Genomic DNA, 27,037 nt, shown 5'->3' with positions numbered 1-27,037 from the left:
TTCTGGTTTTTTTTGGTCGCAGCCACTGCAGCACAGAGGCCAGAAAAAATATGCCATATAAATGCAAACAATATAATTTTTTTTTTTGTCGCAGCCACTGCAGCACAGAGGCCAGGAAAAATATGCCATATAAATGCTAACAATATAAATTTTTTTTGTCGCAGACACTGAAGCACAGAGGCCAGAAAAAAATATGCCATATAAATGCTGAAAATATTCTGTTTTTTTTTGGTCGCAGCCACTGCAGCACAGAGGCCAGAAAAAATATGCCATATAAATGCAAACAATATAAAAAATTTTTTGTCGCAGCCACTGCAGCACAGAGGCCAGGAAAAATATGCCATATAAATGCTAACAATATAAATTTTTTTGGTCGCAGCCACTGAAGCACAGAGGCCAGAAAAAAATATGCCATATAAATGCTGAAAATATTCAATTTTTTTGGTCGCAGCCACTGAAGCACAGAGGCCAGGAAAAATATGCCATATAAATGCTGAAAATATTCTGTTTTTTTTAGTCGCAGCCACTGAAGCACAGAGGCCAGAAAAAATATGCCATATAAATGCTGAAAATATTCAATTTTTTTGGTCGCAGCCACTGAAGCACAGAGGCCAGGAAAAATATGCCATATAAATGCTGAAAATATTCTGTTTTTTTTAGTCGCAGCCACTGAAGCACAGAGGCCAGAAAAAATATGCCATATAAATGCTGAAAATATTCAATTTTTTTGGTCGCAGCCACTGAAGCACAGAGGCCAGGAAAAATATGCCATATAAATGCTGAAAATATTCTGTTTTTTTTGGTCGCAGCCACTGAAGCACAGAGGCCAGAAAAAATATGCCATATAAATGCTGAAAATATTCTGTTTTTTTTGGTCGCAGCCACTGAAGCACAGAGGCCAGAAAAACTCAGGATTTACCTGGATTCAAATTAAACCAGTAGGGTTTGCACCCTAGTTTGTAACGGTGGTGGAGGGAGGAGGACGCTAAAGGACAGCTGTATGTGGAGTCATGAGGCGTGCAGAGAAGGACAGCTGCATGGGGAGTCAGAATCAGAAACTCAGAACAAGTCTTCCGGCGTGCAGTAACCCTCCGAGATCCACCCCTCATTCATTTTAATAAAGGTCAGGTGATCCACACTTTTGTGACCTAGGCGAGTTCTCTTCTCAGTTACAATCCCTCCTGCTGCACTGAAGGTCCTTTCTGAGAGGACACTTGAGGCGGGGCAAGACAAGAGGTTCATGGCAAATTGTGACAGCTCTGGCCACAGATCAAGCCTGCGCACCCAGTAGTCCAGGGGTTCATCGCTCCTCAGAGTGTCGATATCTGCAGTTAATGCCAGGTAGTCCGCTACCTGCCGGTCGAGGCGTTCTTTGAGGGTGGATCCCGAAGGGTTCTGCCGCTGCCTTGGGCATTTGCATGTCTGACGTTACAGAGTGGCCAAAGTGCTTTGTCCTTGCAGGTGCGCTCGTGGCAGGATTACTGGCACCTCTGCCCCTGGAATGTTGATGAGTTCCTGAAGTGACATCACCCTTAAAAGCATTGTACAACATGTTTTGCAGGCTGGTTTGTAAATGCAGCATCCTTTCAGACTTGTGGTATGTTGGTAACATTTCTGCCACTTTATGCTTGTACCGAGGGTCTAGTAGAGTCGCGACCCAGTACAGGTCCTTCTCCTTAAGCCTCTTGATACGGGGGTCCTTCAACAGGCATGACAGCATGAAAGACCCCATTCTCACAAGGTTGGATGCAGAGGTATCCATCTCCGCTTCCTCGTTATCAAGGACTGCATCATCCACGGTCTCCTCCCCCCAGCCACGTACAAGACCAGGGGTCCCCAAAAGGTCACCACCAGCCCCCTGGGAAGCCTGCTCCTGTTGGTCCTCCTCCCCCACAAAGCCACCTTCCTCCTCTGACTCCACTTCTGACACCTCTCCCTGCATTGCAGCAGGTGCCTGGGTTCGTTCTGGTGATTCCGACCAGAAATCGTGCGCTTCCTGCTCCTCGTCACGCTGGTCTACAGCCTCATCTGTCACTCGTCGCACGGCACGCTCCAGGAAGAAAGCAAAGGGTATTAGGTCGCTGATGGTGCCTTCGGTGCGACTGACCATATTTGTAACCTCTTCAAAAGGGCGCATGAGCCTGCAGGCATCGCGCATAAGCACCCAGTAACGGGGGAAAAAAATCCCCAGCTCTGCAGATCCAGTCCTACCACCCAGTTCAAACAGGTATTCGTTGACGGCTCTTTGTTGTTGCAGCAGACGTTCCAACATGAGGAGCGTTGAATTCCAGCGAGTCTGGCTGTCGCAAATCAAACGCCTGACTGGCATGTTGTACCGCTGCTGAATGTCAGCAAGGCGTGCCATGGCTGTATAGGAACGTCTGAAATGGGCCGACACCTTCCTGGACTGCCTGAGAACGTCCTGGAATCCTGGGTACTTTGAGACAAAACGTTGTACTATTAAATTCAGAACATGTGCCATGCAGGGCACATGTGTTACATTGCCCAGTCTCAGTGCTGCCAACAGATTGCTTCCATTGTCACACACCACTTTTCCGATCTTCAGTTGGTGTGGGGTCAGCCACCGATCGGCCTGTGACTGCAGAGATGACAGGAGTACAGATCCGGTATGGTTTTTGCTTTCCAGGCACGTCATCCCCAAGACAGCATGACAACGGCGTACCTGGCACGTCGAATAGCCTAGGGGGAGCTGGGGGTGCACAGGTGTGGAGGAGGAGGAGGACCCAGCAGCAGAGGACGAAGAAGAGGAAGAAGACGAGGTAGAGAGCGAAGGAGGAGTAGAGGTGGTGGCAGAACCGCGTGCAATCCGTGGCGGTGACACCAACTCCACTGTCGTTGTTGAGCCACACATTTCCTGCTTCCCAGCCATGACCAAGTTCACCCAGTGGGCAGTGTAGGTGACATACCTGCCCTGACCATGCTTGGAGGACCATGCGTCAGTAGTCATATGGACCTTTGGCCCAACACTAAGTGACAGAGATGTGGTGACTTGGCTCTGCACATGGTGGTACAGGTGTGGTATTCCCTTTTTTGAAAAAAAATTGCGGCTGGGTACCTTCCACTGCGGTGTCCCAATTGCTACAAATTTGCGGAAGGCCTCAGAGTCCACCAGCTGGTATGGTAAAAGCTGGCGGGCTAAGAGTGCAGACAAGCCAGCTGTCAGACGCCGGGCAAGGGGGTGACTCGCAGACATTGGCTTCTTACGCTCAAACATGGCCCTCACAGAAACTTGGCTGGGGGCAGATGACTGGGAATGGGAACTGGTGGTCAAGGTGGAAGGCGGAGTGGAGGGTGGTTCAGACGGGTCAAGGACAGCAGAGGTAGAGCAGTAAGATGCTGGACCAGAAGGAGGGTGGCTTTTAGTTTGCCTGTTGCCTTTGAGGTGTTGCTCCCAAAGTGCTTTGTGCTTGCCGTTCATGTGTCTTCGCATAGAAGTTGTACCTATGTGGCTGTTGGGCTTCCCAAGACTCAGTTTCTGACTGCACTCATTGCAAATTACAACGCTTTTGTCAGAGGCACACACATTAAAAAAATCCCACACTGCTGACCTTTTTGATGCTGGCAATCTGGGGGTAAAAGTAGAAGTCGGCGGCGTTGGCGGCAATGGCGGGTGCGTTGGCCGGCTGACCACAGGTGCCGATACAAGTTGTTGCCCTACTGTTCCCTGCGAGCTGTCCTCCCTGCTTCTTCTAAGTCTTATTCTCCTCCTGCCTCTCTGACTCTCCGTCTCTCCATCTGAACTATCCTCCTCTTGCTCTCTTCTACTGGGCACCCACAAAACATCAATCTCCTCATCATCATTCTCCTCAGATGCATCAATTTCTTCTAACAGCTCACAGAAGGAAGCAGCAGCGGGGACCTCCTCGTCATCACTCATTATGTCCATCTCTGTTGTGTTCTCTGCCAGAATTAAATCTGGTGTAACGTCCTCATCTCCTTCATCTTCTTCTGCCAATAATGGTTGCGCATCACTCAGTTCAAGAAACTCATGTGAAAATAACTCCTCTGACTCCAGTGAAGAAGGGGCGCCGGTGGTGGAGGAAGGTTACGTGGGGTGCCCATAGCAGTGGAGGATGAGGATGTTGTGGTAAAGTTAGAAACGGTAGAGGATGGGGTGTGCTGTGTAAGCCAGTCAACTACCTCTTCAGCATTTTGGGAGTTCAGGGTCATTGCCTTTTTAAAACTGGGCAATTTCCTAGGGCCACAGGATAGCATAGCAGCACGGCCCCTAGTGCCTCTGCGTGGCGGCCTGCCTTTGCCTGGCATTATTTTTAAAACAAAAACAACAACAACTCAGGTGGTGTTTCTGGAGACGGTATTATTATTGATATTTAGACAGAATGTGAACAAAGCTCACAGAGCTAGATGGGAGTTGTTTGAAAATGAAGAAGAAGAAGAACACACTGGGCAAACAAGGCCTACAAGGTCAACGTATACACTACTACAGCAGTGGATACGGAATATATTATTGCTGCCTGAAAAACGTCACTCGGGTGGTGTTTCTAGAGACGGTATTATTATTGATATTTAGACAAAATGTGAACAAGCTCACACAGCTAGATGGGAGTTGTTTGAAAATGAAGAAGAAGAAGAACACACTGGGCAAACAAGGCCTACAAGGTCAACGTATACACTACTACAGCAGTGGATACGGAATATATTATTGCTGCCTGAAAAACGTCACTCGGGTGGTGTTTCTAGAGACGGTATTATTATTGATATTTAGACAGAATGTGAACAAGCTCACACAGCTAAGTGGCAGTGGTTTGAAAATGAAGAACACACTGGGCAAATAATGCCTACAAGGTCAACGTATACACTACAGCAGTGGTGGATACGGAATATATTATTGCTGCTTGAAAAACGTCACTCAGGTGGTGTTTCTGGAGACGGTATTATTATTGATATTTAGACAGAATGTGAACAAGCTCACACAGCTAGATGGCCACTGGGCAAATAATGCCTGCAAGTGCACTACTATTGGTGCACTACTATGAAGAACAGCAAACAGCAATGGACACCTTAAAGAACAGTAAGATAAGTAAAATAAAAAAATAAATTATATGTATATTAAAAAAAAAAATATTCTCGGGTTGGTGCTGCTGAACTACTAGGAGCAGCACAGTAGCACACCAGTCCCACTCCCCAACACTGCTAGACTAATAGCACTTGGCTGTTAAAGTAGCAAAGTAAAACAACAAAAAAGAAAATAAAAGCAGTCCTTACAAGGACTATTGGGTTATTACAGCAGTCAGCAGATGAGATCAGAAGAGATCAGTGCCCACAGCAGGCAGCTACATACAGAGCACTGCAGTAGAAGGTAGATTACTAGCCAGCAAAGCTACCCTAAAATGTCCCTCAAATCCCTGCAGACTTCTGTCCCTCCAATACAGAGCAGTATCAAGTAGATTACTAGCCAGCAAACTTACTATCAACTGTCCCTCAAATCAGTGAAATCACTAGCAGCTCTCTCCCTACACTAGCTCTTCCAAGCACACACAGGCAGAATGAAAAAACGCTGCAGGGCTTCAGTTTATATATGGAAGGGGAGTGGTCCAGGGGGTGTGGGGGTGGTCCAGGAGGGAGAGCTTCCTGATTGGCTGCCATGTATCTGCTGGTCTGGGGTGAGAGGTGAAAAAAAAGCGCCAGGTAAGGCGAACCCAAAATGGCGAACGTCGCGCGACGTTCGCGAACTTGCGGCGGACGCGAACAGCCGATGTTCGCGCGAACAGTCCGCGACATCCCTAGTAGGAACCCCAAAATGAAAAAAGTGCATATATTTTGTCTTGGCTGGCGATTCAGCAAGCGAAAAATCACCAGAATGATTGTATTTAAAAGTTGTGACTGTTAAAAATGTTTGTTTTTAAAAAATTTATAAACCATTTGAGCGGCATGCCACATTTGTTTTAGGGTGGGTTTATGTCTAGGACATCTAGAGGATCTCTTTTGTCTATATTTTGCTTCCTTGAACATTTTTAATAAGTGGCCACTTCAAACAATTTCACCAACATTACTAATAAAGACATATATATGACCTATATGTACCCACCCTATTCAAATTGACCTAAGCGTATTAACAAAGTTTCTCTAGGCAGAAATGAACGTTAGCGAAAGTTTGCTATGAATTGCTCACACTGAAAATTTACACTAGCGAATCTTCGCCAGCGTTCCGCTGCCGAGGCACAACTTAGCATTTTAATGAATTAGCGTAGTGGTAACGAATTTACTTTTGGCGAAGTGTGGCAAAGCTTTCACAGACGAAAATTCACCCTTTAGTGAATTGGCCCCAAAATCTCTACCAGTGCAAGGCAACAGTAAATTTAAATTTTTTTGTAGTTACTGTTCCTTTATTGCCTGTAGTGGCATGCTAATTGTTTTGAGGGTTGTTTTTTTTTTCAAGATAGTGTCCCTTTAAAGTGCTTCTTAACAAATACACCCGTATATACATCAATATATACCCCTTGTAAGCAAGGAAAGATATTGTAAAGCAATACATTAAGGTTAGTGTTAAAGTTGGTAAAAAATGTCCATTCAACTCAGTTTGGAAAGCTAAAAATTGTGTTAAAAAGGGCACTGTAGCTAGAAGTAAAATGTATTCCAAATTATTTTTATTCAGTGTTTGGCAAACTGTCTGTGGCCCTTAGATCAAAAAGAACAATCTTGCTTTCATCAGTCCACAAAATGTTGAGACATTTCTCTTTAGGCCAGTCAATATGTTCTTTGGCAAATTGGAACCTCTTCAGCACGTCTTTTTTCAACAATGGGACTTTGTGGGGGTTTCTTGTCGATAGCTTGGCTTCACATAGGCTTCTTCTAATTGTAACATTACTCACAGGTAACTTTAGACTTTCTTTGATCTTCCAGGAGGCGATCATTGGCTAAGTCTTTGTCATTTTGGCTATTCAATCTAATCGAATGGTAGTTTTCCATTTTCTTCCACGTCTTTAAGGTTTTAGTTGCCATTTAAAAGCATTTGAGATCATTTTAGCTGTCCTGGACAACGTTTGGAACGACCCCTTGTACTCAGATTTTCAGAGAGACGCACTATAAACAGCATGCACAACATTTGCTGCTTTCCTTCCTTAAATAAGGGACACCTATTTTTACAGAATGAATGACCTCACTAATTGAACTCCACGCTTCTATTATGTAAAACAAGCTATTATTTTGAATACTGCTATTATATTGAACACGATCCAATTAATGATTCAATTACACAGAAACAACAGCATGCATGTCATGACTGTTGGGTCTGTTGGTTTTCTACTCTACTGCACCCACTAGTAAATTATTTGCCATGTAGAAATATAATTTCTATAAAAAACAGTGATTGATCAGACTAGTGATGTCGGCCTGCTTATATTCTGAACACAACTCTAAAAGAAAAAATAAAACAAAAATAACCCTGGTTCGTTCCTGACTTTAAGCTCCACTACTGCATTTTAGGACATCCTGCGGCTAAATACCCGTCCTTCCTGCGATGTCCTATGCCTTCTGAATGGCGCATCAAGAGCTTTTACCATAACTCATAGTCCAAATCTGCACTCACACCTTCGTCCTGTATCCTCGCTTCTTAGCCGTCAGTCATGCTAAATCCGCCCTCAGCCTTCACCCCTCAGCCTTCCGTCTTCCGCCCTCAGGCTTCCACCTTCAGCCCTCAGGCTTCCACCTTCAGCCCTCAGGCTTCCACCTTCAGCCCTCAGGCTTCCACCTTCAGCCCTCAGGATTCAGATTTCTCTTTTCAGCCGACATTCGGCTAAAGGCTAAAGGCTGCAGACTGAGGGCTGCAGACTGAGGGCAGAAGACTGAGGGCAGAGAAGACTGAGGGCGGAAGGCTGAGGGCGGAGTTAGCATGACTGACGGCTTTTTTAAACTATAAAACGCAGCCGGATTTGTTGAAAGGCTGCGAAGGCCTAGGCCAGCAGGATTTTAGGGGACCCGTCTCCCAAAAAAATGATTCCAAATCATGTTAGTCAAGCAAAATGAACTTGAATTACACTATATACATTATTTGAATCTTGTTTCCATCAGTCTGGGAAATAATTTTTATAGCAAGCAGCTAGGAGCCATTTTGTGGACACTGTTATTAAGGCAAGCCTTGCATCATCTCAAAGTCTTGTTTGTGTACCAGATTGGGGGACCTGATGTCCATCCCCATGCCCTAGCTACACAATTAAATGGTTAAGAGAACTGGGGGAATGAGAGTGAAAGTAATTGCTTGCCCACCTCTATGACTAAGGCATAGAGGAGGGGCAGGCAACATTTGATTGACAGCTGAGATTTTTAAATGAGTTTACAACAGCTATGAACGCTTTAATAAAAAAAAGAATTTGGATTTCATGTTTAATTTGAAAAGGACTTTTATCATAGAGCTTTTTATGTCTGGGTGACAGGTCCACTTTAAATTTCCCATGTGTCAATCCCTATTGTACCAGGGGCAACGAACGTCAGTGGGCCTAGGGGTGTCCTCTATGTAATTCTGGCCCTGGATGTCAGATGAGGGGTCACTAACACTTGCAGCCAAAAAACTATTGCTCTGTGTGGCTACAATTTTATTGTAATTACTTTTTATTACTTCTTCCTATGCTGGTCCTTCTCTTACTATTCGGGCCCTCTCCTATTCATCTTCCAGTATCTCATTCAAACCATTGGCTGATTGCTAGGGTAACCTGGATCCTAGCAACCCAATAACTGCTGACATTCCAAACTGGATAGCTGCTGAGCAAAAAGCTAACTAATTAAAAAAAAAATACAAAACCAAAAACAAATGCTAATACTCTTAGAAAATGAATATCTACATCATCATAAGTGTCAAAGCTAAGATGAACAACACCTTTAAGTCAGCCAATATGGCCTCTCCAAACAAAAGAAATCTTTTTCTGCCTATTTGATTTACCTGTACAAACTGTGTGCCTTTTAGAAGTAATTTTCACAATATTTTGTGGAAGATTCTTTTTTACAATTTTAACCCAAGATGTTTTAAAAGTTAACTAACCTGGATTTAGCTATCAGCGTCTTGATTCTTTCCACCTTCCTCCTCTTTTCCTGCATTTCCTCTGGGCTCAGTGGGCCTTCTGGTTCCAATTCTACATAACGCTCCGGGATCAACACTTTCTCTGGGGTTGAAAGCTGAGACACGGAGACAGACGTGCAGTGTGTGACACCACATGAAACATGTAGTGCATGGTATATACTGTAAGTCATAATGGTACCTACAGGAAGTGAGGCATGCACTGTGTGATACATATGGGGGCAAATTTACTTAAGGGCAAAGTGGCGGTCGCTAGCGAAAATTCTCCAGAAACCCCATCCACAGGCATATCGCCAATTTACAAACAGGCGGAGAGGACAATTTGTAGTGAAAGACACAGTCTCTAGCATAGTTTCGCGCCCTATCACCAGACAAATTTTCGTTCAAGCGAACAAATCCACAAATTCACTAAAGTGCAAATTTTACAGAATGTTATCTCTTTCGCCAGAGTTTCCTTTGCCACCTTAGGCTTGGCGAACTGATAAGATGAAGCTACTGTATATCCTTCCCAATCTTATGTCAGTGACATAATATCCTGTATGCCGAAAAGTCATAAAAGTTCTAAAACACGCTGGTGTTTTTTCATATTTTAAAGCAGGATTTTTTTTACCAATTTGAAGGGCATGCCACATTTGTTTTAGGGTGGGCTCATGTCTAGGGCATTAGAGGATCTATTTTGTCTTTATTATACTTCCTTGGACATCTGTAATAATAAGTGGCCACTTCAAGCATTTGCATCAACATTTCTTACAAAGAAGTCTATATGACCTATATGTACCTGCTCTATTCAATTTGACCTAAGCGTAAGAGTACTAACGAAGTTTAGATAGGCAGAAATGAATGCTAGCGAAAGTTCACTATGAAATGCTTGCGCTGACGAATTAACGCTAGAAAAACTTCCACCAGCGTTCGGCTATTAAGACACAACTTTGCATTCTAGTGAATTAACAAAGTGATAATGAATTTACGTCTGGTGAAGTAGCGTGAAGTATGGCAGAGCCTTCGCTGGAGAAAATTCTCCCTTTAGTGAATTTGCCCCATGGTTTTTGTACTGTACATAGAGTGAGAAACTAGAAGAATCAATGTTTTAAGAAAAATAGAGCAAATGGAACGTCAAACTAAACATACAATATTAACTCATGGTAACAGAAAAAAACTTAACATTCTGGGATTGGCACCTTGTCTGGGGCAGGAAGCTGAAACACAGAGGGAAATAAATATATAACGTGAAATTATGACTCAATATCTAAGCACCTAAATTAAAAAATTTTGGTTATTTTCCTTGGTAGGTGCACATCAGCCTGATTTAAAGAAAATATGCAGCTCTGAAAAATCTAAGAAGAGATTTTGAGGGGTAAATGTATTACAAAATTTGACTCATTAGTAAAACCAGGACAATAAAACAGTGCAGTAAACCACATCAACCATGCAAAGATTTACTTCTATTATTCTACATGCAAGAAGCCTGATCAAAGCTTAATGCTGATTAATTAGTAAATAAGCCCCATCAAATAGAGCATTTCTGGTTTAAGCAACTGTATACAGAATGTTACAATTGAATAACATAAATATAATTTCTGACTTAAATTCTGTAGAAAAAAAGAAAGAGAATTGGGGTAACAAGATACAAGCTCATATACTGGAAGATAAAAGAATTACCTCTCTGGTGATATCTACACTGTATGCTTGCGGCTCCACCTTCATCTTGCGTAGCCGGGCAATCTCGTTTTGAGGGGATTCATAAGCACTCTGGGGTTCTTGGGAACGCAAAGCTGCTTCCAGGTCTGATATATCTACCTCATGGATACTGCGATGTCTTCGTACCTGTGCTCAAAAAGAGGAAAAGACCAACTTAGTATAATTCTTTTCACTCAAAGCTTAGCTTTATTGACAAATTCACTTATTAACATCACATAGTTTTCAATGACATTGTATAATCTTCATTACATTGTACAACATATAATTTCCTTTGCATTACCACTCATATGCATAACACATTGTAACATATACACGTATTATATTTCCCCTAATTACACTAATGTCGGTGCCATTGCTCAGCCAAGCTGTAGGGGGGGGAAGGGGGAGGGGGCATTGCTTAACTTAGTAGGAAACCAGGATAAACTTGGTCAAATTTAAATCCAACTTTGGTGGTAGAGTGTGGTCTACATATATTTGGATGCATTTTCCCTTACTTTTGTTTTGTTATTTATGGCTCCTATGCTCATGGAACTGGGACCATTGTTTCCATTTTTGGTTTTCACTAAGTGGATGGTTTGTAGCTCTTAGTGCTGCTTTCTCGAATTGTATATTAGAATTGATTTCTGTTAGTAATTGTTGATATGACAGGGCTTCTTTCTGTTTCCAGGATCTGGCTATTAGCCACCTTGCTGCTATAAAGATATGTGTCAGGATTATTTCCGTCATTTTGTCTCCTATGTTTGGGAATATACCACGAAAGGGCCACAGCTGGAGATCTTGGTAGGGTTATATTTAGTACCTTCGTAATAATTTGGTAGACCATAGTCCAGAACTTGCATACTTTCTTACAGCTCCACCAGATATGTAGTCTCTCCAACATAACATAGAGGTTCCTGGGTATATCCGAGCAAGCTTTTCTATGGTGTACTACCATCTGTGTAGAATTTTATAGTAGTTTTCTAAGTGGTCTGCACAGCGGGTGTAAGATATCACTTTTTTGATGGCTCTCCACCAGTCTTTCGTTGGAAATATTTGCTGAAAATCTTTCTCCCAATGTAGTATTGCTGGGAATTTTCCCTGTTGCATATTTTCAGATATCAGATCGTAATATATTGCAATACCTTTGGGTGCTGCCGGGTTTTTGTTACACAAAATTTCCAATGTTGTCCTATCTCTGTTGCAAGGATTCAGGAATTTTGTCTAAGTGTCTAATTTGTAGATACTTATAAAAATCTGATTTGTGTATGTCATATTCACCTTGTAGTTGTTCGAAGGCTTTCAACTGCTTACCGTCATATAGGAATTTAAGTGTGGATATGCCTTTATTGACCCATGCCTTTAGGTTTATTTCGGTATGGAGTTCCAGCATTCTTATTGGCGTGTTAAATGATGGAAACGGTATTTCACCCTATGGGTCTGAGAAGCTCACCCAGATTTGTAATCCAGCTTTAAAGGAAAACTATACCCCAACATGAATACTTAAGCAACAGATTTATATCATATTAAGTGACTTATTAAAGAATCTTACCAAAATGGTATATATACCTAAGTAAATATTGTCCTTTTACAAACCAGAAATACTACAACTCTAACTGTAACAGGAAGAAGTGTTGAAGCAAAATACACAACTCTGTCTGTTAATTGGCTCATGTGACCTAACAAGTATAGTTTGTTTGGTATGTTTATGTGCACACTGAATCTTATGATCCCAGGGGGCTGTCCTTATTTTTTAAAATGCCAATTTTCTATTTATGATTTAAGTTCGTGCTAGGATATTGGCCTTGTAATATCATTCAAAGTCCGGGATTGCAAGACCTCCTTTGTTACTGGACTGGGTCATAAGATGTTGTGCTATCCTAGGCTTCTTATGTTCCCAAATGAATCGGTGATTATTTTTTTGGATATCCTGAAACAAGGCCTTTGGGACCAATATCGGTACTGTTCTTAATGTATATAAAACTATTGGTAGAACCCATCATTTTAACAAACGCCATGCTGCCAAACCACGAAACCATACTCATTTTCCATGTCTTTATAACTAGTATTTCAGCTGGGGCTGTGTCCAGTAAAAGTTATATGTATATTGTAGTTTTTGTTGCAGATTGTTTGGTATATTAATACTCATGGCTTGAGTCTTGCCTACGTTTACTTTGTAGTATGACACCTTTCCAAACATGTCCATCAGCATACAACCCAATTTTGTGTATTCTTTGATGACCCACTTCCATTCCCTGAATCTATTGCGTGCCTCATAGTTTGTGCCATGGTTTCCATTATTAAATTAAAGGCTAAAGGGAGCATGGGGGCATCCCTGGAGTGAGTCTGGTGCCTCCTGAAGTCTAGAGGCTAGGATACTTGCATAAAGCTTCACATCAACATTTAGCAGGGAAATGGGCACACTGCTTAGAGCCTTTTCCCTCTTTGTGGATTAGAGAGATGTGTGCTTCCAGCATCTCTCTTGGAAATTGCTGTTGCTCTACAGCGTGGTTAAATAATTGTACTAGTTGTGGAATCAGTAGTTCCGAGAAAGTTTTTTAATATACGGCTGTATAGCCATCGGGACCTGCTTTGTGTTGTTTTATGGCTTTTTCAATTTCTGTGTTCTACGTATTCATTCTCGCTTTCTGGGTTTCTGTTAATTTTGGTCACTTAGCTTGTCGTAGGAAACCTCAATGCCTTTAGTGGTAGGTTGTGGGTTATTAAAGTCTTTATTCAGGTTATATAGTTTTTGGTAAAACCTAGCAAAACAATCAGCTATCTGTTTTGGATTGTGCAATAATTTGTTTTGTTCATCAAGTAGTATTTGCGTTCTGATTCTTATATTTTTAATTTGCTTTGCTTGGAGTTCCCCTATTTTATTGCTCTTGTAATAGTGTCTTGTTTTCAGTTTCCTAAGGCCAAGTTCCATTTTTTGCAAATCCATGAGGTATAGTTCCTCTTTTATTACTGTTATCTGTTTAGTGATTTTTCTTGTGGGAGTAATTTTATTTTCTGTTTGTAGCTTTATTAGCTGTTGCTCAAGAGTTGTTTTCCTAAAATGTTGTTGTTTTTTATGCATAGAGGCCTTCTGGATACATTTTCCTCTGATAGTAGCTTTATGAGCCTGCCAGTTAGTAAAGGGGGAAGTTTGTGAGGCTATATTAATTTAAAAAAAATTGGAAATTGAGTTTTGTATCTGTGCCTTTTTCTGTTGTTGAATTAGCATTACCTCATTAAGGCGCCAGGTCTGAAATGTTTTTGGTTGCTGGGATTTCATAATCGTTAAAGTGATTGGGGCATGATCAGACCATGTTATGGGCCCAATGTCTACTTCAGTAATATTTTGTAAAGTATTTTGATCTACTAGAAAAAGTCTATTCTAGAATACATTAGGTGTACATGGGAGAAGAATGTAAAGTCCAGCTGTTTCAGAAAGTTTACTCTCCACGGATCATAGTAGGAATGTGTTGCTATAATTTAAGCTAACGGGGTGTTTGAGTTGTTACCTCTTGTTTTTGCTTTCTTACGGTCACCCCGTTGCAAATCTAGCTCCAGGTTTTGAACTAGGTTATAGTCTCCTGCTAAAATGGTAGTGCCTTTCTTTAGCAAATCCAGTTTCTGAAATACCTTTGAGATAAATTTGTATTGTCCTGTGTTTGGGGAATATAAATTGGCAAAAGTATAGTAACCACCTCTGATCTCTCCCATTACAATCAGGTATCTACCTTGCGGATCTCACCATTGGTCCTCAAGCTCAAAGCCTATGCGGTTACTAAATATTATGGCAACTCCTCTTTTCTTTTCCAAGGCCGATGCTGTATATTCCATTTGATATACACCAAAGGTGGGTTGGGAATTGTGATTGACGTGCGTTTCCTGTACCCATACTATATCGCCTTTGTTGCGATAGGCCTCATGTAGCACCTTGGATCTTTTGAAAGGGGAGTTAAAGCCCTTAGCATTAATAGATATACATTTAAACGCCATCTTATAGGCTAGCTTGTTGCTGTTGGCCGTGGACGAGATCCTCAGGGTAAACATTTTTCTACTACATAGCAGTATCAATGCATCTTATTGAAAAATAGAGACAGACATCCATTTTTGTTAGACCGCACACTCAAGGGGGTTAAAATAGCTCATGGCTATGTTCCAACTATTTACATTATATGGGAAACATCCGTTTAATCATCACTCCCAAATATATGGGGTCTGGCTGTATTAACGTCACTAGTATATAGGTTTCTAGTATGTTTTATTAACCAGGCTCACAGTTCTTGTGGGGGGAGATGTACAAATAAAGTATTTTTTGTCTGGAGTAGAGAGCATCCCAGAGAAACTCCGATCCGGGTCCTATCTTTCCCAGGGATAGTCACTGCATATTTAGTATGTTTACAAAAAAAGTATACTTAGCCTGTCCTGTTTCATGGAGAATGTCTTGTGGTAGCTCTTCGGATCATCCATTCTGTGTCATTTCTTTAGTGGAGTAGTGGAGTTTTTAGGCTCCATCAAAATGCCCCAAGCTGTTAATATTTGTCAGCCTTCCTCCAGTTTCAAGAGAACTGTTGTGGATCCATTTCTTGTGATGATCAATTTTGTGGGGAACCCCCATTTGTATATGATTCTGTTCTCCCATAGTGCTGTTGTGATTTGTGCCAACTCCTTTCTCATCTGTATTGTTGCTGTAGAGAGATCAGATCTCCGGCAGGGTCTGTGCGGACCGATGTTCACGAAGTAGCTGGTCTTTAACATGTCAGAAGTGTATCCTTATGATAACATCTCAAGGTGCAGTCGCTGTGCGCTCTATCCAAGACCAATGTTGATTCCGGTGTCTCCGGGAGGATCACTGTGACGAACGTTTGCACATACGCAGTTAAGTCTTTGGCAACTACTGACTCTGGGATTCCCTGTAGTCTTATGTTGTTGCAACGGGATCTATCCTCTATATCTGCCAGTTTTTGTTTTAATGCCGAGACTTCTTCCAGGGCCGATGTAAGATGTATTACGTCGTTATGTGATCCCACTATTTCTTCCATTTTATTTTTGAGATGCGCTGTTCTGTCCTGAATTCTAAATCGAGGATGCTGGGGATTCTGGGAGCGAAAAATCCCTCTCTCCGCCATCTTGGGATCTTCGCCGCAAGCCTACTTCTCTTTGCCTTTCGCTCTGTAGAAGGCTGTTAATTTAGTGGGAGAACCTTTTGTCATTTGGCTTTTCCCCATCTTTGCTTGTCGAAGTATGACTCTGGTTTCTGAATGAATTCCCAGTAGTTTTATTCTGCTTTTTTGCTGCTTTATTGGGGCCCAGGTCTGGAGCTCTCGTGGAACGCGTCTCACTCCATGTAGTGCTAGGCCACGCCCCGTTATACTATGATTTTTAAGTGTTTTATGCCAGATACTTACAGAAAGAGTCTTTTCTTCACTTGCCAACCAACAGAAGTTTTCCATCAGGGCAATAGTCCTTAATCCATCAGGATTGCAGGATTATCTGTTACTACTGCCATATTTGATTGGGTAGTATGTTCAAAAAGTGCAAGATTCCTGCACTTTTGTACATAGGCAGAGGGCAAATTTTCCCTTTGGGAAGACTAATTTAAGATGACTATGGATTAATTGTCAGGAGAACTGGAAGACCTGTGATTCACCAAGATGTCAATAAAAGTACCTGTAGTGTTATGTTACCTGATATTTTAATCTTGTACTGATTAGTGATGGGCGATTCAGATCCATTTTGACAAAAAATTGTGAAATGGCAAGAAAGTCACCAAACGCATTGACGTCAATGGCTAAAAACTTTTGAAACCACTCAACATTTTTTAAATCACACATTTTTTAAATCACGCAACATTTTTATTACTATCCATTATTGTCTATGAGTGTTTTTTCTTGGTGAAAAATTTTACTCATCCCTACTACTTATTTATGAGAAAATTTGAGAAATTACCCAGACATCTGCAATTACAGAAATGCAGAGGTCCAGTCTAACTCATTTTACAATTACAAGTGCTTGCTTTTTATTAAACATTGTTTAGTAATTTCAATTTCATTGTAAGGTACGTTTAAAGGAATTGTTCAGTGTAAAAATAAAAACTCGTTAAATAGATAGGCTGTGCAAAATAAAAAATATATCTAATATAGTTAGTTAGCCAAAAATGTAATGTATAAAGGCTGGAGTGACTAGATGTGTAACATAACAGCCAGAACACTACTTCCTGCTTTTCAGCTTTCTTGGTTTACACTAACTGGTTACCAGATAGTAACCAATCAGCGACTTGAGGGGGGGGGGGGCACATGGGTCATATCTGTTGCTTCAGAGCTGAAAACTAAGGATCAATTGCAATCTCACTGAACAGATATGTACCACGTTGGCCCCCTTCAAGTCACTGACTAACTCAGAGTTATAGAGCTGAAAAGCAGGAAGTAGTGTTGTGGCTATTATGCGAGACATCCAGTCACTCCAGCCTTTATACATTAACTTTATTAGAAACATTTTTTATTTTGAACAGCCTATTTACCCAGTTTTTATTTTCACACTGAACTGTTCCTTTAAGAATATATTGTCATGATTTTTCAACATACAGATGAAGCCACTTGGATTTGTGAGATAAATGCGTCATGACTCATGGTTAATTGAAGAAACTGCGTTATCTAAAGTCATCTTAACTCATTTAATGCATTTAACCTTTCCATTAGCATACCAAAGCACCATTGTGAACAATGGTGAATGCTTTAATTAGATGGGATGTTGTGACGCAGTTTTCTGTGTTAAATGAGATAAATGGGATATCTGTGTTTAGTTATTCTGTGTCAAACAGACAAACCAAAGTGGCTGCATCTGTATGTACCCTTCAGGGGCACTTTTTCTACTAAAAACCTTATATACACTCTATTCAGTCTTACTCAGTAACCCATTACTGTTCCATATGTGAAAATGCTGGGGAAAACTGTATTCCATTACAAAACTATATAATACAGTTATAAAACTATACCCCCCAAACAATGTAGAAGTCTCTAAAAATATATTGCATAAAACAGTTAATATGTTTGTAAATAAACCCTTTTCATAAAACATGTATGGGATCCATTATCCTGAAACCTGTAATCCATAAATCTTTAAATTACATAAAGGCTGTGTCCTATAGACTAAATTTTATATTCTTAAATGATTTCTTTTATCTCTGTAATAATTTATCTCTGTAATAATAAAACAGTACCTTGTACTTGATCCAAATGAAATATATTTAATCCTTACTGGAAGCAAAGTCATCTTATTGGGTTTACTTAATGTTTACATTAGTTGAATATTCCTCTACTCTCTCCAAGGATGGTTAGTTTATCTGTTTAACTTTAAGTCTGTCCTACATTTGCAATGCAAAGTATCTCAGCTGGCAAAAATTTACCTTGGTATGGGGAGACTTTGCCTATAATCAGCCTATTTTCTTATGTTTTATAATGTATATGCTTAAAAAAATATTATGTATTCTTACAATACAAAATCAAATGAGCACTAAAAAAAGCATCAATACAAGTGTTGTAGGGATGTTTAAGCCTAACCCATCAAATATTACTCACTATTCTGCATGTCGCAACTGATTTGGTTGCACTAGGTTCTGATTGTTGGAGCTGCAGGCTTCGTCTCTTTTCTTTCACTGATCCACTCTGGTGACGCTTCATCCTATCATTCTGTTCTTCAACACTCATCTTGGACTTCACTTCACTGGGGAATAATGCACTCTTTGGGCGCTCCTAGATGAGTCAAAAACAACAATGGAGGCAATTATTAAGGTGAACCAACCTTCCTCTTTCTTTTCTTTTTCCAACCTTTCTATTTCTTTTCTTTTTCCATGGCTGTATCTACACTCTACTATACTTTTGTACAATTGAATATTCATGGAATTTCATGAAAAAGGACAATATATAAGATATTGTATGATAGTATTCACACATCACATTATTCACACACATTTAAAATAATATCAGCACTGAAAAGAAGATGTACCTTTTTAACCATAAGAACCATAGTATAAGATGATATAAAATTCACTATTACCAGTGAAAAATCAGCAGAAATTGGGTTTCCGCCAAAAAACAAATTTTTGCATGATGAAAAGAAATGTAATTCTAAGCAACTCCAATTTACATGAATTGTTTTCGATGGTTCAAGAGTTATTTATAAATGCATTATATGCACTTAAAAAGAAGGTATTATGGCTCATACTACACACATAGCACTACTAACGGCTTCTTACAGACAGGCTTTTTTAATGCATTTGATACGCAATTGACACAGGTTTGCACACACCTAGACACAAAAGCTAATAGAATCCACTCCATTTAAAAATGAAAAGAGGAACAAAAAGATCTGGTGTACATAGGATAGTGAAATTTTTTGACCACAAATTTAATGACCACGCCCCATAATTAACATGACCATTTTACAAAATTTGGCAGGTTATTAAAGTTTCAACACATTTTTTGAAGTTTTAGGGCCATGTTTTATATGTTATAATAGTTTTGCTAATGAAGGTGAAATTGCCCTTTAAGCTGTGTGTCACAGTTCTCTTAAAAAGTTACAATTATATCTTTGTTTATCTTAAATTGTTACAAATGTATCTAAGTGCAAATGCTGATAATTCTGGGCTCTCTACCAAAAAGCCTCTAAAACATTGTATCTTTTTCTGGTGTTTGTGGGGGATATCAAAGAGTAACTCTGGACTTTTTAATAAAAATCCAGAACTACGGGCTGAGCTGTCAATATCTGGACTGTCCAGCAAAAATGGGACAGGTATGTACCTTCATTTTATACATCTTTGAATTGCTTAAAATTTATAGTAGCACTATATTTAGCATACCGTTCAGAAGTTTTTTGTTTAAAACCCTGAAAAATGACCACATCCCACCTCTTTCTCTTACTTCCTTTCTTGTCCTCCTCATTGATTTCCTGTGGTGCAGTCAACATAGATTGAGAATGTGGAGGGGGTGGGCAGACTTGGGAGGTGCTCTCCAGTGACATAAGTCACTGCACTGAGAACAAGAATTGGGAGGTTATTTAAGTGCTGTTTCACTTCTTGACTTTGAAGGATTTTTTTATGGAGCAGCGGGAGGTTTCTTTATCTATTAACCAACAAGTGGTGAACAAATGAAGGAAAAATTGAGGGGGGATACTAAATGAAGATGAAAAAAGGATAATGTGGAGACCTGAAAGAGTACTGCATGTCAGTCAACAGTATGAAAATTTCCTGTGTGACAATGAAGTGATACTCCCAGCCCTTATTTAAGATTAATCTGCGTAAAGAGAGGATCTCTCTGCAGCTCATATATAATGATGTTTTTTACGAGTAAAATGCTTTTTTTTTTACCACTACACATTGTAATGAAGGGGAAATATATTAAAAGATGGGTATGGCACAAAATGTCTCTTTCAAGGAGACAATAGAATAGAGGGCTGTAGTTGGAAATGACAAAAATGCACTTAGGTACAGTTAAAAAAAACACATATAAACGTAATAGTATATGTGATGTTATACACTCTGCAAACACATATTTAAAAAAATCATGCGTGTAAGAAGTCTTAAAACCAAAAAAAAGAGAGCTTTTACCCTTTTACTGGTTTCTCTGTGGCCAACTATGCATCTAGAACCACTGGTTTAATAGCAACGATATGGCTTAATAGTTCAGAGACATACCTGTATATGCAATAATATAATATGAAATCATATTTCTTATTATCGATTTGATGTTTTTAAAGGAGAAGGAAAGCTACGGAGGCATTTTATTGCCAATAGATTAGCTGCAATAGTGCAAGCTAGAATGCTATATTTATTCTGTAGAATGTTTTACCATACCTGAGTAAAAAGCTCTAGAAACTCTCTGTTTGTTTAGGATAGGAGCTGCAGTATTAACTTGGTGTGACATCACTTCCTGCCTGAGTCTCTCCCTGCTCTGGGCTCAGATTACAGTAGAGAAGAGGGGGGGGGGGAAGCGGAGCAAACTGAGCATGCTCTTGCCCAGGGCAATGAGGTTTAAGTTGAAGGCAGGAAGTCTGATACAGAAGCCCATGAGTACACAATAGAAGGAAAGAAATGTGCTGTTTCTTTTGACAGGGGACTCAGAGCAGCATTACTTTGGGGGTTTACTGGTATATTTAGATGGACCTTTCTGATAAGGCTTACTTAGTTTTAACCTTTCCTTCTCCTTTAAAGAAATCATGTTTCATCTTGATAACAGGCCTAAATATGGACAGAAACATTGCTATATAGAAGATGTTTTAACATTTTGTGAATAAAGATTTCATGTTTTTATGCAATCCTGGTGTGCGCTACATATAACAAGGAGATTGTGGATGTATACACACACACACACACACACCTCATGTCTAATTAAGATGTGAAGCCAGGAAAAGTGCTAGCTGTGACATCATATTACACCAACAATGTCTACAATAAACAAATACAGATATAAATTTGCGCAGTGGTCAAGCAAACTCATTTTAAACCTTGACCTTTATGTTCCTGACTTCACACTGGTGTCATACAAGTAACGCATCTACTGTTTTGATAATAGCTCCTGACATTACTGATACAATGGCTAATACATAATATTAATACATAATATTAATACATAATAGGGGCTTGCAGTTCTTCTATATACTTCCTTTTTTTTGATCTCCCTGACTGTATTCTTTATCATACTGCACACTATGTTGCATAATGTATTGTTTAAGTATAATACCAGAGACCATTACTAACATAGTTCAATAGCTAACTCCTAAGTCTTTCTTTATAAATGTTCTTTATTTTGTTTTGTTGATTGCAAAACAAGTTGACACCAGGCCCGGACTGACCATATGTTTTTTCGGGCATTTGCCCGAGGGGCCGCTTCATATTTTCTTTAAATGGGCCGCTCCGATAAAACCTTCTTTCCACTGCATACACAGCGGGCTCTAGGACCGCTCCTCCAGTCTATGTCCCACTGTGGCTCCGCCCCTCCCACTGCTCTCGTGCTGCTGCTGCCGTGCCGTGTGTGTGTCCCAGCACAGTCAGCATTGAGTTTCTGTGAGTAGACTTCCTCCATCGAGTGGGAAATCAGTAGGTTTGGTGCAGTGTGCTGGGTGGGTGTCAGATGAGTTGGGGAAAGTGTCATTTGGTAACCTTGTACAGTGGGGGCGGGGCTAAGCTGTGCTGTTGAGGACATGGGGCTGCTGGAATACACAGAGGAAATTCACTACACATGAGCTTTCTACCTGCCCTGATTGTGCTACATCCCTTTGTGCCTCTATATGCCCCACACACAGGCTCTTCCAGTAGATAAAGTGTAGCATCTCCCTGACATTTCAGTATAGAGATCCAGAACTCTGGCAATGAAATAATGTTAGGTATTAGAGTTTCCCAACTTCAATCTATTGATAATCTTTTAGACCCACACTGTACCTATACTTACTTTAATTGTGTGCACATTTGTGAAAGGTTGTTTCATTTATCTATTGTGCTTAACCAATTTTTGGAAAGGATAAGCACTAGTTGTGGGCAGCAGTGTTTTTGTAGTTGACCAAACGAAGCAATTTGATAGGGATTATTACTTCGTACTAAAATTATTCCAGAGTTATGAAGCTCAGTTCAGCAAAATGTACAGAGAGATCCCATAAAACTATGGCAGCATAGGTATTCCCAGTACTAAGCACAATTCAGCAGGAACAGTCCCCTAAGTTTGCTCATAGTCTGTACAGAGAGATCCCATAAAACTATGGCAGCATAGGTATTCCCCTGTACTAAGCACAATTCAGCAGGAACAGTCCCTAAAATACTCATAGTCTGTACAGAGAGATCCCATAAAACTATGGCAGCATAGGTATTCCCCTGTACTAAGCACAATTCAGCAGGAACAGTCCCCTAAGTTTGCTCATAGTCTGTACAGAGAGATCCCATAAAACTATGGCAGTATAGGTATTCCTCTGTACTAAGCACAATTCAGCAGGAACAGTCCCCTAAAATGTACCATAACATTATGGCATAGTAATTCCCCATTTTTGAGGTGACTCTGATAAACGTGGGTCTGCACCTGTAAGTGGACACAGGTGGGTTTTGTTCAGTTTATTTTTGTGTTTTGTGAGGCGGGGTCATTTGAGACATTGCATTTAATTCCATTAATTATAAATTAGACTATAGTGTTAATGTTGCTTTACTGTAATATAGGGATAATAAAAGTCTGAGGAGTTCTGTGACCATATAAAGGCACAAGGCTGCAGGATCTTTAACATATTTCACATGAATTACACTTGAGTCAGAAAGGCAGCTCTTTATGTAAATATTTTTTTGCAGTTTTACCCCAATATATGAGTGGATGTGTACAAGACCATTGCGTATTTACATGTGGGCTGCTTTGATTTTTTTGCCCGGGCTGCTTTTTACCCCCAGTCCGGCCCTGGTTGACACTAAGCACTTTTTGCAAGGTGCTCAGTGTTTATTATACAAATGCTGTATACAAATGTTACTTGCTCACCTGGTGTCATGTTAGTGATGTTATATGATATCACAACTAGCAGCTTTCCCATCATCTCATGTTAATCAGACATGAGATTTGTTTGTGATTGTTCACTTTGAGAAAGGCTATTGTTGTAGCCAAAACGTCAGTCAATTTTTTTTTTTGCACAAATAATCCATGTATGACATTTATGAATACCATTTACAGATAGATGTGTGTATGTACTGGTTAGATATGTAGGTGTTTGTGTGCTGACCCGTGAGATGTTTCCATTAGGTATTCTATTGCATCCGCGTCTAACCACTGATGGTTTCCTTTCTGACTCGTCTTCATTAAGTGATTTCGTTATAGGAGGTACAATGCCAACTGTGGAGACATATAGGAAGAAACATTAGGAAATTACACAGTGCTAGATGCCATGTTCAGCAGCATTCTTTTTACTAAACTCACCAGTACCTTTGTTAACGACCTGTAAATGTACTTGTTTCTGTTTCTCTGACTCATGTTCAGAACACAACTGAAGGGAACTTACTCCTTCAGGAGTAAGTGAGGATGAAATCTGGAGTGATTCTCTTTTATATGGTTCTAAGTTCAGCTTCAGCTACAGAAAGAGAGAGAGGTGCATTTTACAAACTTGTGAATAGTGAAAATAAATTATGAGCAGGAAGGAAAGCCGTAATAGACTGGGAGCCAAAACGGAAAAATGAAGATGACAAAGGAAGGTAGAATGGGAGGAAAGAGGCTAAAAATGGTTCTGGCTCAGTGTTGGGAGGAAGGATTTAAATCTGCTTGTTTGTGTGTGTTTGTGATTGTATAAGTGTGTGAGAGAGAGAATGATTGCGAGTCTGCTTGCATGTATGACATAGACCAGTGATCCCCAACACGCGAGTAACATGTCACCAATCCATGGATGTTGCTCCCAGTAGCCTCAAAACCAACCTTTATTTTTTAATTCCTGTCTTGGAGCAATGTTTTGGTTGCTTAAAAAACAGATTTACTGCCAAACCAAGCCTCCTCTAGTCTGCCAATCCCCTAAGAGGCTACCAAATAGCCTTACACAGCTCATAATTGGCACCCCAGGAATTTTTTGCATGCTTCTGTTGCTCTTTGGCTTTTTTCTTACAATTTGAATGAAGATCATTGGTAAAAAGAACCTTGGGGATTACTGATATAGACCATATGGCAGTATTTTCAGCTATGAATAGGGTTGCCATCTTTTGAGCTGCAAAAGTCTGGGTGGAGCAAGTGGGTGATATCAGGGGGCGAGGTGGTGCCAGTGGGCAGATCTGTCATTAGATTATTAAATATTTCATGAATGCAGGACCATAGCTGCTTTTCAGAATTTATTTACCGTCTGCGTGAAACACCGAAGGTAAGTTCTGCAAGTTTTCTCTCTGTGCTTTTATTAGTATATAGAGCTACAACTGCTAGTGTCAGAAGTAAAGGAAAATTTGATTCGTTTCCAATGACCTGATATGTGTATTGAACCTGCCATGAACAACAGGACTTCTGCACAAGGATGGAACCTCAAATGTTATTACACTTATTACTGTGTTATGTATAGTGCAACACATACATGGTGGGGTCCAAGAAAATATATTTATTGAATATATCTAGGGTATCTAGGGATATAAGCTCTACTGACAAGATGTAAAATCATTGTTGCTTTACAGAAAACTTGTCTTAGAGAACTAAGCAAAAAATAACCAAAATAAAGAGGCAGTTTACTCATTCAGAGAAAGCAGCCATAAAACTATGCCTTCAGTCCAGTCCCACCTTGTGATATGCTTAGTAGTCAGCAGAGCAACCTATTTAGAAAATACATTTTTCAGTTATATTTATTTTTCTCTTGTGTGCCCCTTTTTATGAATGAACTAACATGATTCGGACTAATGACCTTCTTGATTTACAGGAATTCCAGATGCTGCTAAACATTCTTTGAGTAAGAGGAACATATTGAGCTCCTGCAACATAATCCTCATAAGCAAGTAAGCATAGAGAACTTACTATAAATTAACAAACATGGGTAACAGAATAAAACAAGAGGATTAGATGTCACAACACAACACTTTATCGAACAGACATGCTTAACGCCATCCCTTAAAGTTACCTCACTGTGCGGCCAGCAGGAAGAGAGAGGGTATGGCCAAGGCTCGAAACAACCTTCCCCAGGGAGAGGAAGGACACCAGGAGGGGAGTCCAGAGGAGTGTACGAAAGAGGAAGAGGGGGGCGAGGAGGGCCCAAGTCCTGAGGTAGAGTTGAAGCCACAAAGATTCAAAAGTGAGTGTTGACAGAAACAAAATCAGAAAGTTGTGAAAGTAGCAACAGAAGCAAAACTAAAGCATTAAAATCTGTTGACTGAACATTTGCACAGTAACTAGCCTAGATGCACTAAGGTCAGTCAAAAGTGTGTAACTTTAGTGTTGAGCAAAAGCAACATGAAAAGAGGTTGTAATTCTAAACAAAGCTGCATAATTTGCATCACAAAGTGGTTGTGTTGTAAAGATGAAAAGAAATGATATACTATTTCTGACATTTCTTAATAAATTATTGCAATTAAAATACTGAGAAATAGCTTATATTAATATTAGCTGAAGTACAGTTTTTACCAATTTATTTTTTACTGGCCATAACTTTTCTCAAAGGACTGCAATTTAATTGCATTATGTACTCATATATACCATCAACTGAACCACCATACTGCCCACTTCCATAAATGACACATTCCTGCAAGAGGAGCAAGAGGCTCCTGGGCTTTCCTGCTAGATAGAATGATTAAGTTTGTTCCTAGTGCACTAATCCAGGAAGTTTGAATCGCAGCATTGCCATCTTCCCTTGCTCCTCTGGTTGGCAGTCACACTTAGGGGCCTATTTAACATGTTGTGTAAAAAGTGGAGGAAAAACATACCAGTGGTAAGGTTTCAAAGAAAACAAAGGCAAAGATTTGATTGGTTTCTATGAACATGATAACACAGCAGGATAAGACTATGATTTAGCTTTGAGCACTAGCACGGAGGCCCATGAGTTTATGCTATTAGTAAATCTATATCTCACAGGGACATCTGGGAAAGAACGGTAAGATGGCACTGCAGCCAGGGTCATATTTTTAATAGGGCACCTAGGGAGGCAGCGTTAGTGAGGCGGCCCTCTGGTAACTATATGGCAAAAAAAAAAAACCACGTCCCTTGCTGCTGGATACTTCCTGAGTAAATCAGGCGGCAGAAAAGGGGCATAATGTGACATACACATTACATCACTTACAGAAATGTGACTGTGTCACTTCTGCACTGTGTATGCCCTGATGGGGCGCACTGAGGCTCAGTGCCTCCCCCTCCCCCCAAACTGTCACTTGTTCACTTACTTTACCAACCGCTGGTCTGTCTGACAATCGGAACTGTGTCCCCCTGGCACCACTTTGCCCTTAGCACTTTGCCCTTAGCACTTTGCCCTTAGCACATGCTTATGCTGCCTAACCCTAGTTCTAGCCCTTCTATTGAGCCATATAATAATATGTAAACCCTATGTGCTCATCTATAGAATTGCTATTTGGTCAGTAGTAGGCCCCCATTCTATCATATTTTTCTGATAAGCTTAAAATGAATATAAATTAATATAACGTGGCAGCTGCCATGAGTTCCTCCACAAAAAAAATGTGCTATACAATATGAATTGCTGGTACATAACTGTTTAATGAAACATAAAATATATACAAATTTTCCCATAAGCATAGCTGGGAGTCTTGTGCAAATCTGGCACACCTAAACCATTGTGCAAACCATCTGGAAATATATTTTTGCAAGATATTCAATGTTTTTGCTTTCCACAAACTCT

The 27,037-nt window shown here is 40.3% G+C and overlaps 1 protein-coding gene across 16 annotated transcripts in view; it reads right to left on the bottom strand.

The window, feature by feature from the left end:
- Window positions 1-27,037, bottom strand: part of plekha6.S (pleckstrin homology domain containing A6 S homeolog) — a 128,403-nt gene that overhangs the window by 20,307 nt on the left and 81,059 nt on the right. For 11 of the 16 annotated variants that reach the window (XM_041583828.1, XM_041583829.1, XM_041583835.1 and 8 more), the window contains 7 exons: window positions 25,316-25,453; window positions 23,662-23,806; window positions 23,462-23,571; window positions 18,298-18,471; window positions 10,712-10,876; window positions 10,231-10,248; window positions 9,017-9,150 (listed from right to left, as the gene is read on the bottom strand). In XM_041583828.1, the coding sequence (XP_041439762.1) occupies window positions 9,017-9,150; window positions 10,231-10,248; window positions 10,712-10,876; window positions 18,298-18,471; window positions 23,462-23,571; window positions 23,662-23,806; window positions 25,316-25,453 (884 nt within the window). Of the gene's footprint in view, window positions 1-9,016; window positions 9,151-9,837; window positions 10,249-10,711; window positions 10,877-18,297; window positions 18,472-23,461; window positions 23,572-23,661; window positions 23,807-25,315; window positions 25,454-27,037 lie in introns of those variants that run through there. The other 5 variants (XM_041583830.1, XM_041583837.1, XM_041583834.1 and 2 more) reach the window with 4 other exon arrangements.

This window comes from Xenopus laevis, chromosome 2S (genome assembly GCF_017654675.1).
Source record: "Xenopus laevis strain J_2021 chromosome 2S, Xenopus_laevis_v10.1, whole genome shotgun sequence".
NCBI classification, from domain to species: domain Eukaryota; kingdom Metazoa; phylum Chordata; class Amphibia; order Anura; family Pipidae; genus Xenopus; species Xenopus laevis.
The sequence above is the reverse complement of the archived record's forward strand: the minus strand, read 5'-3'. Positions and strand labels throughout refer to the sequence as shown.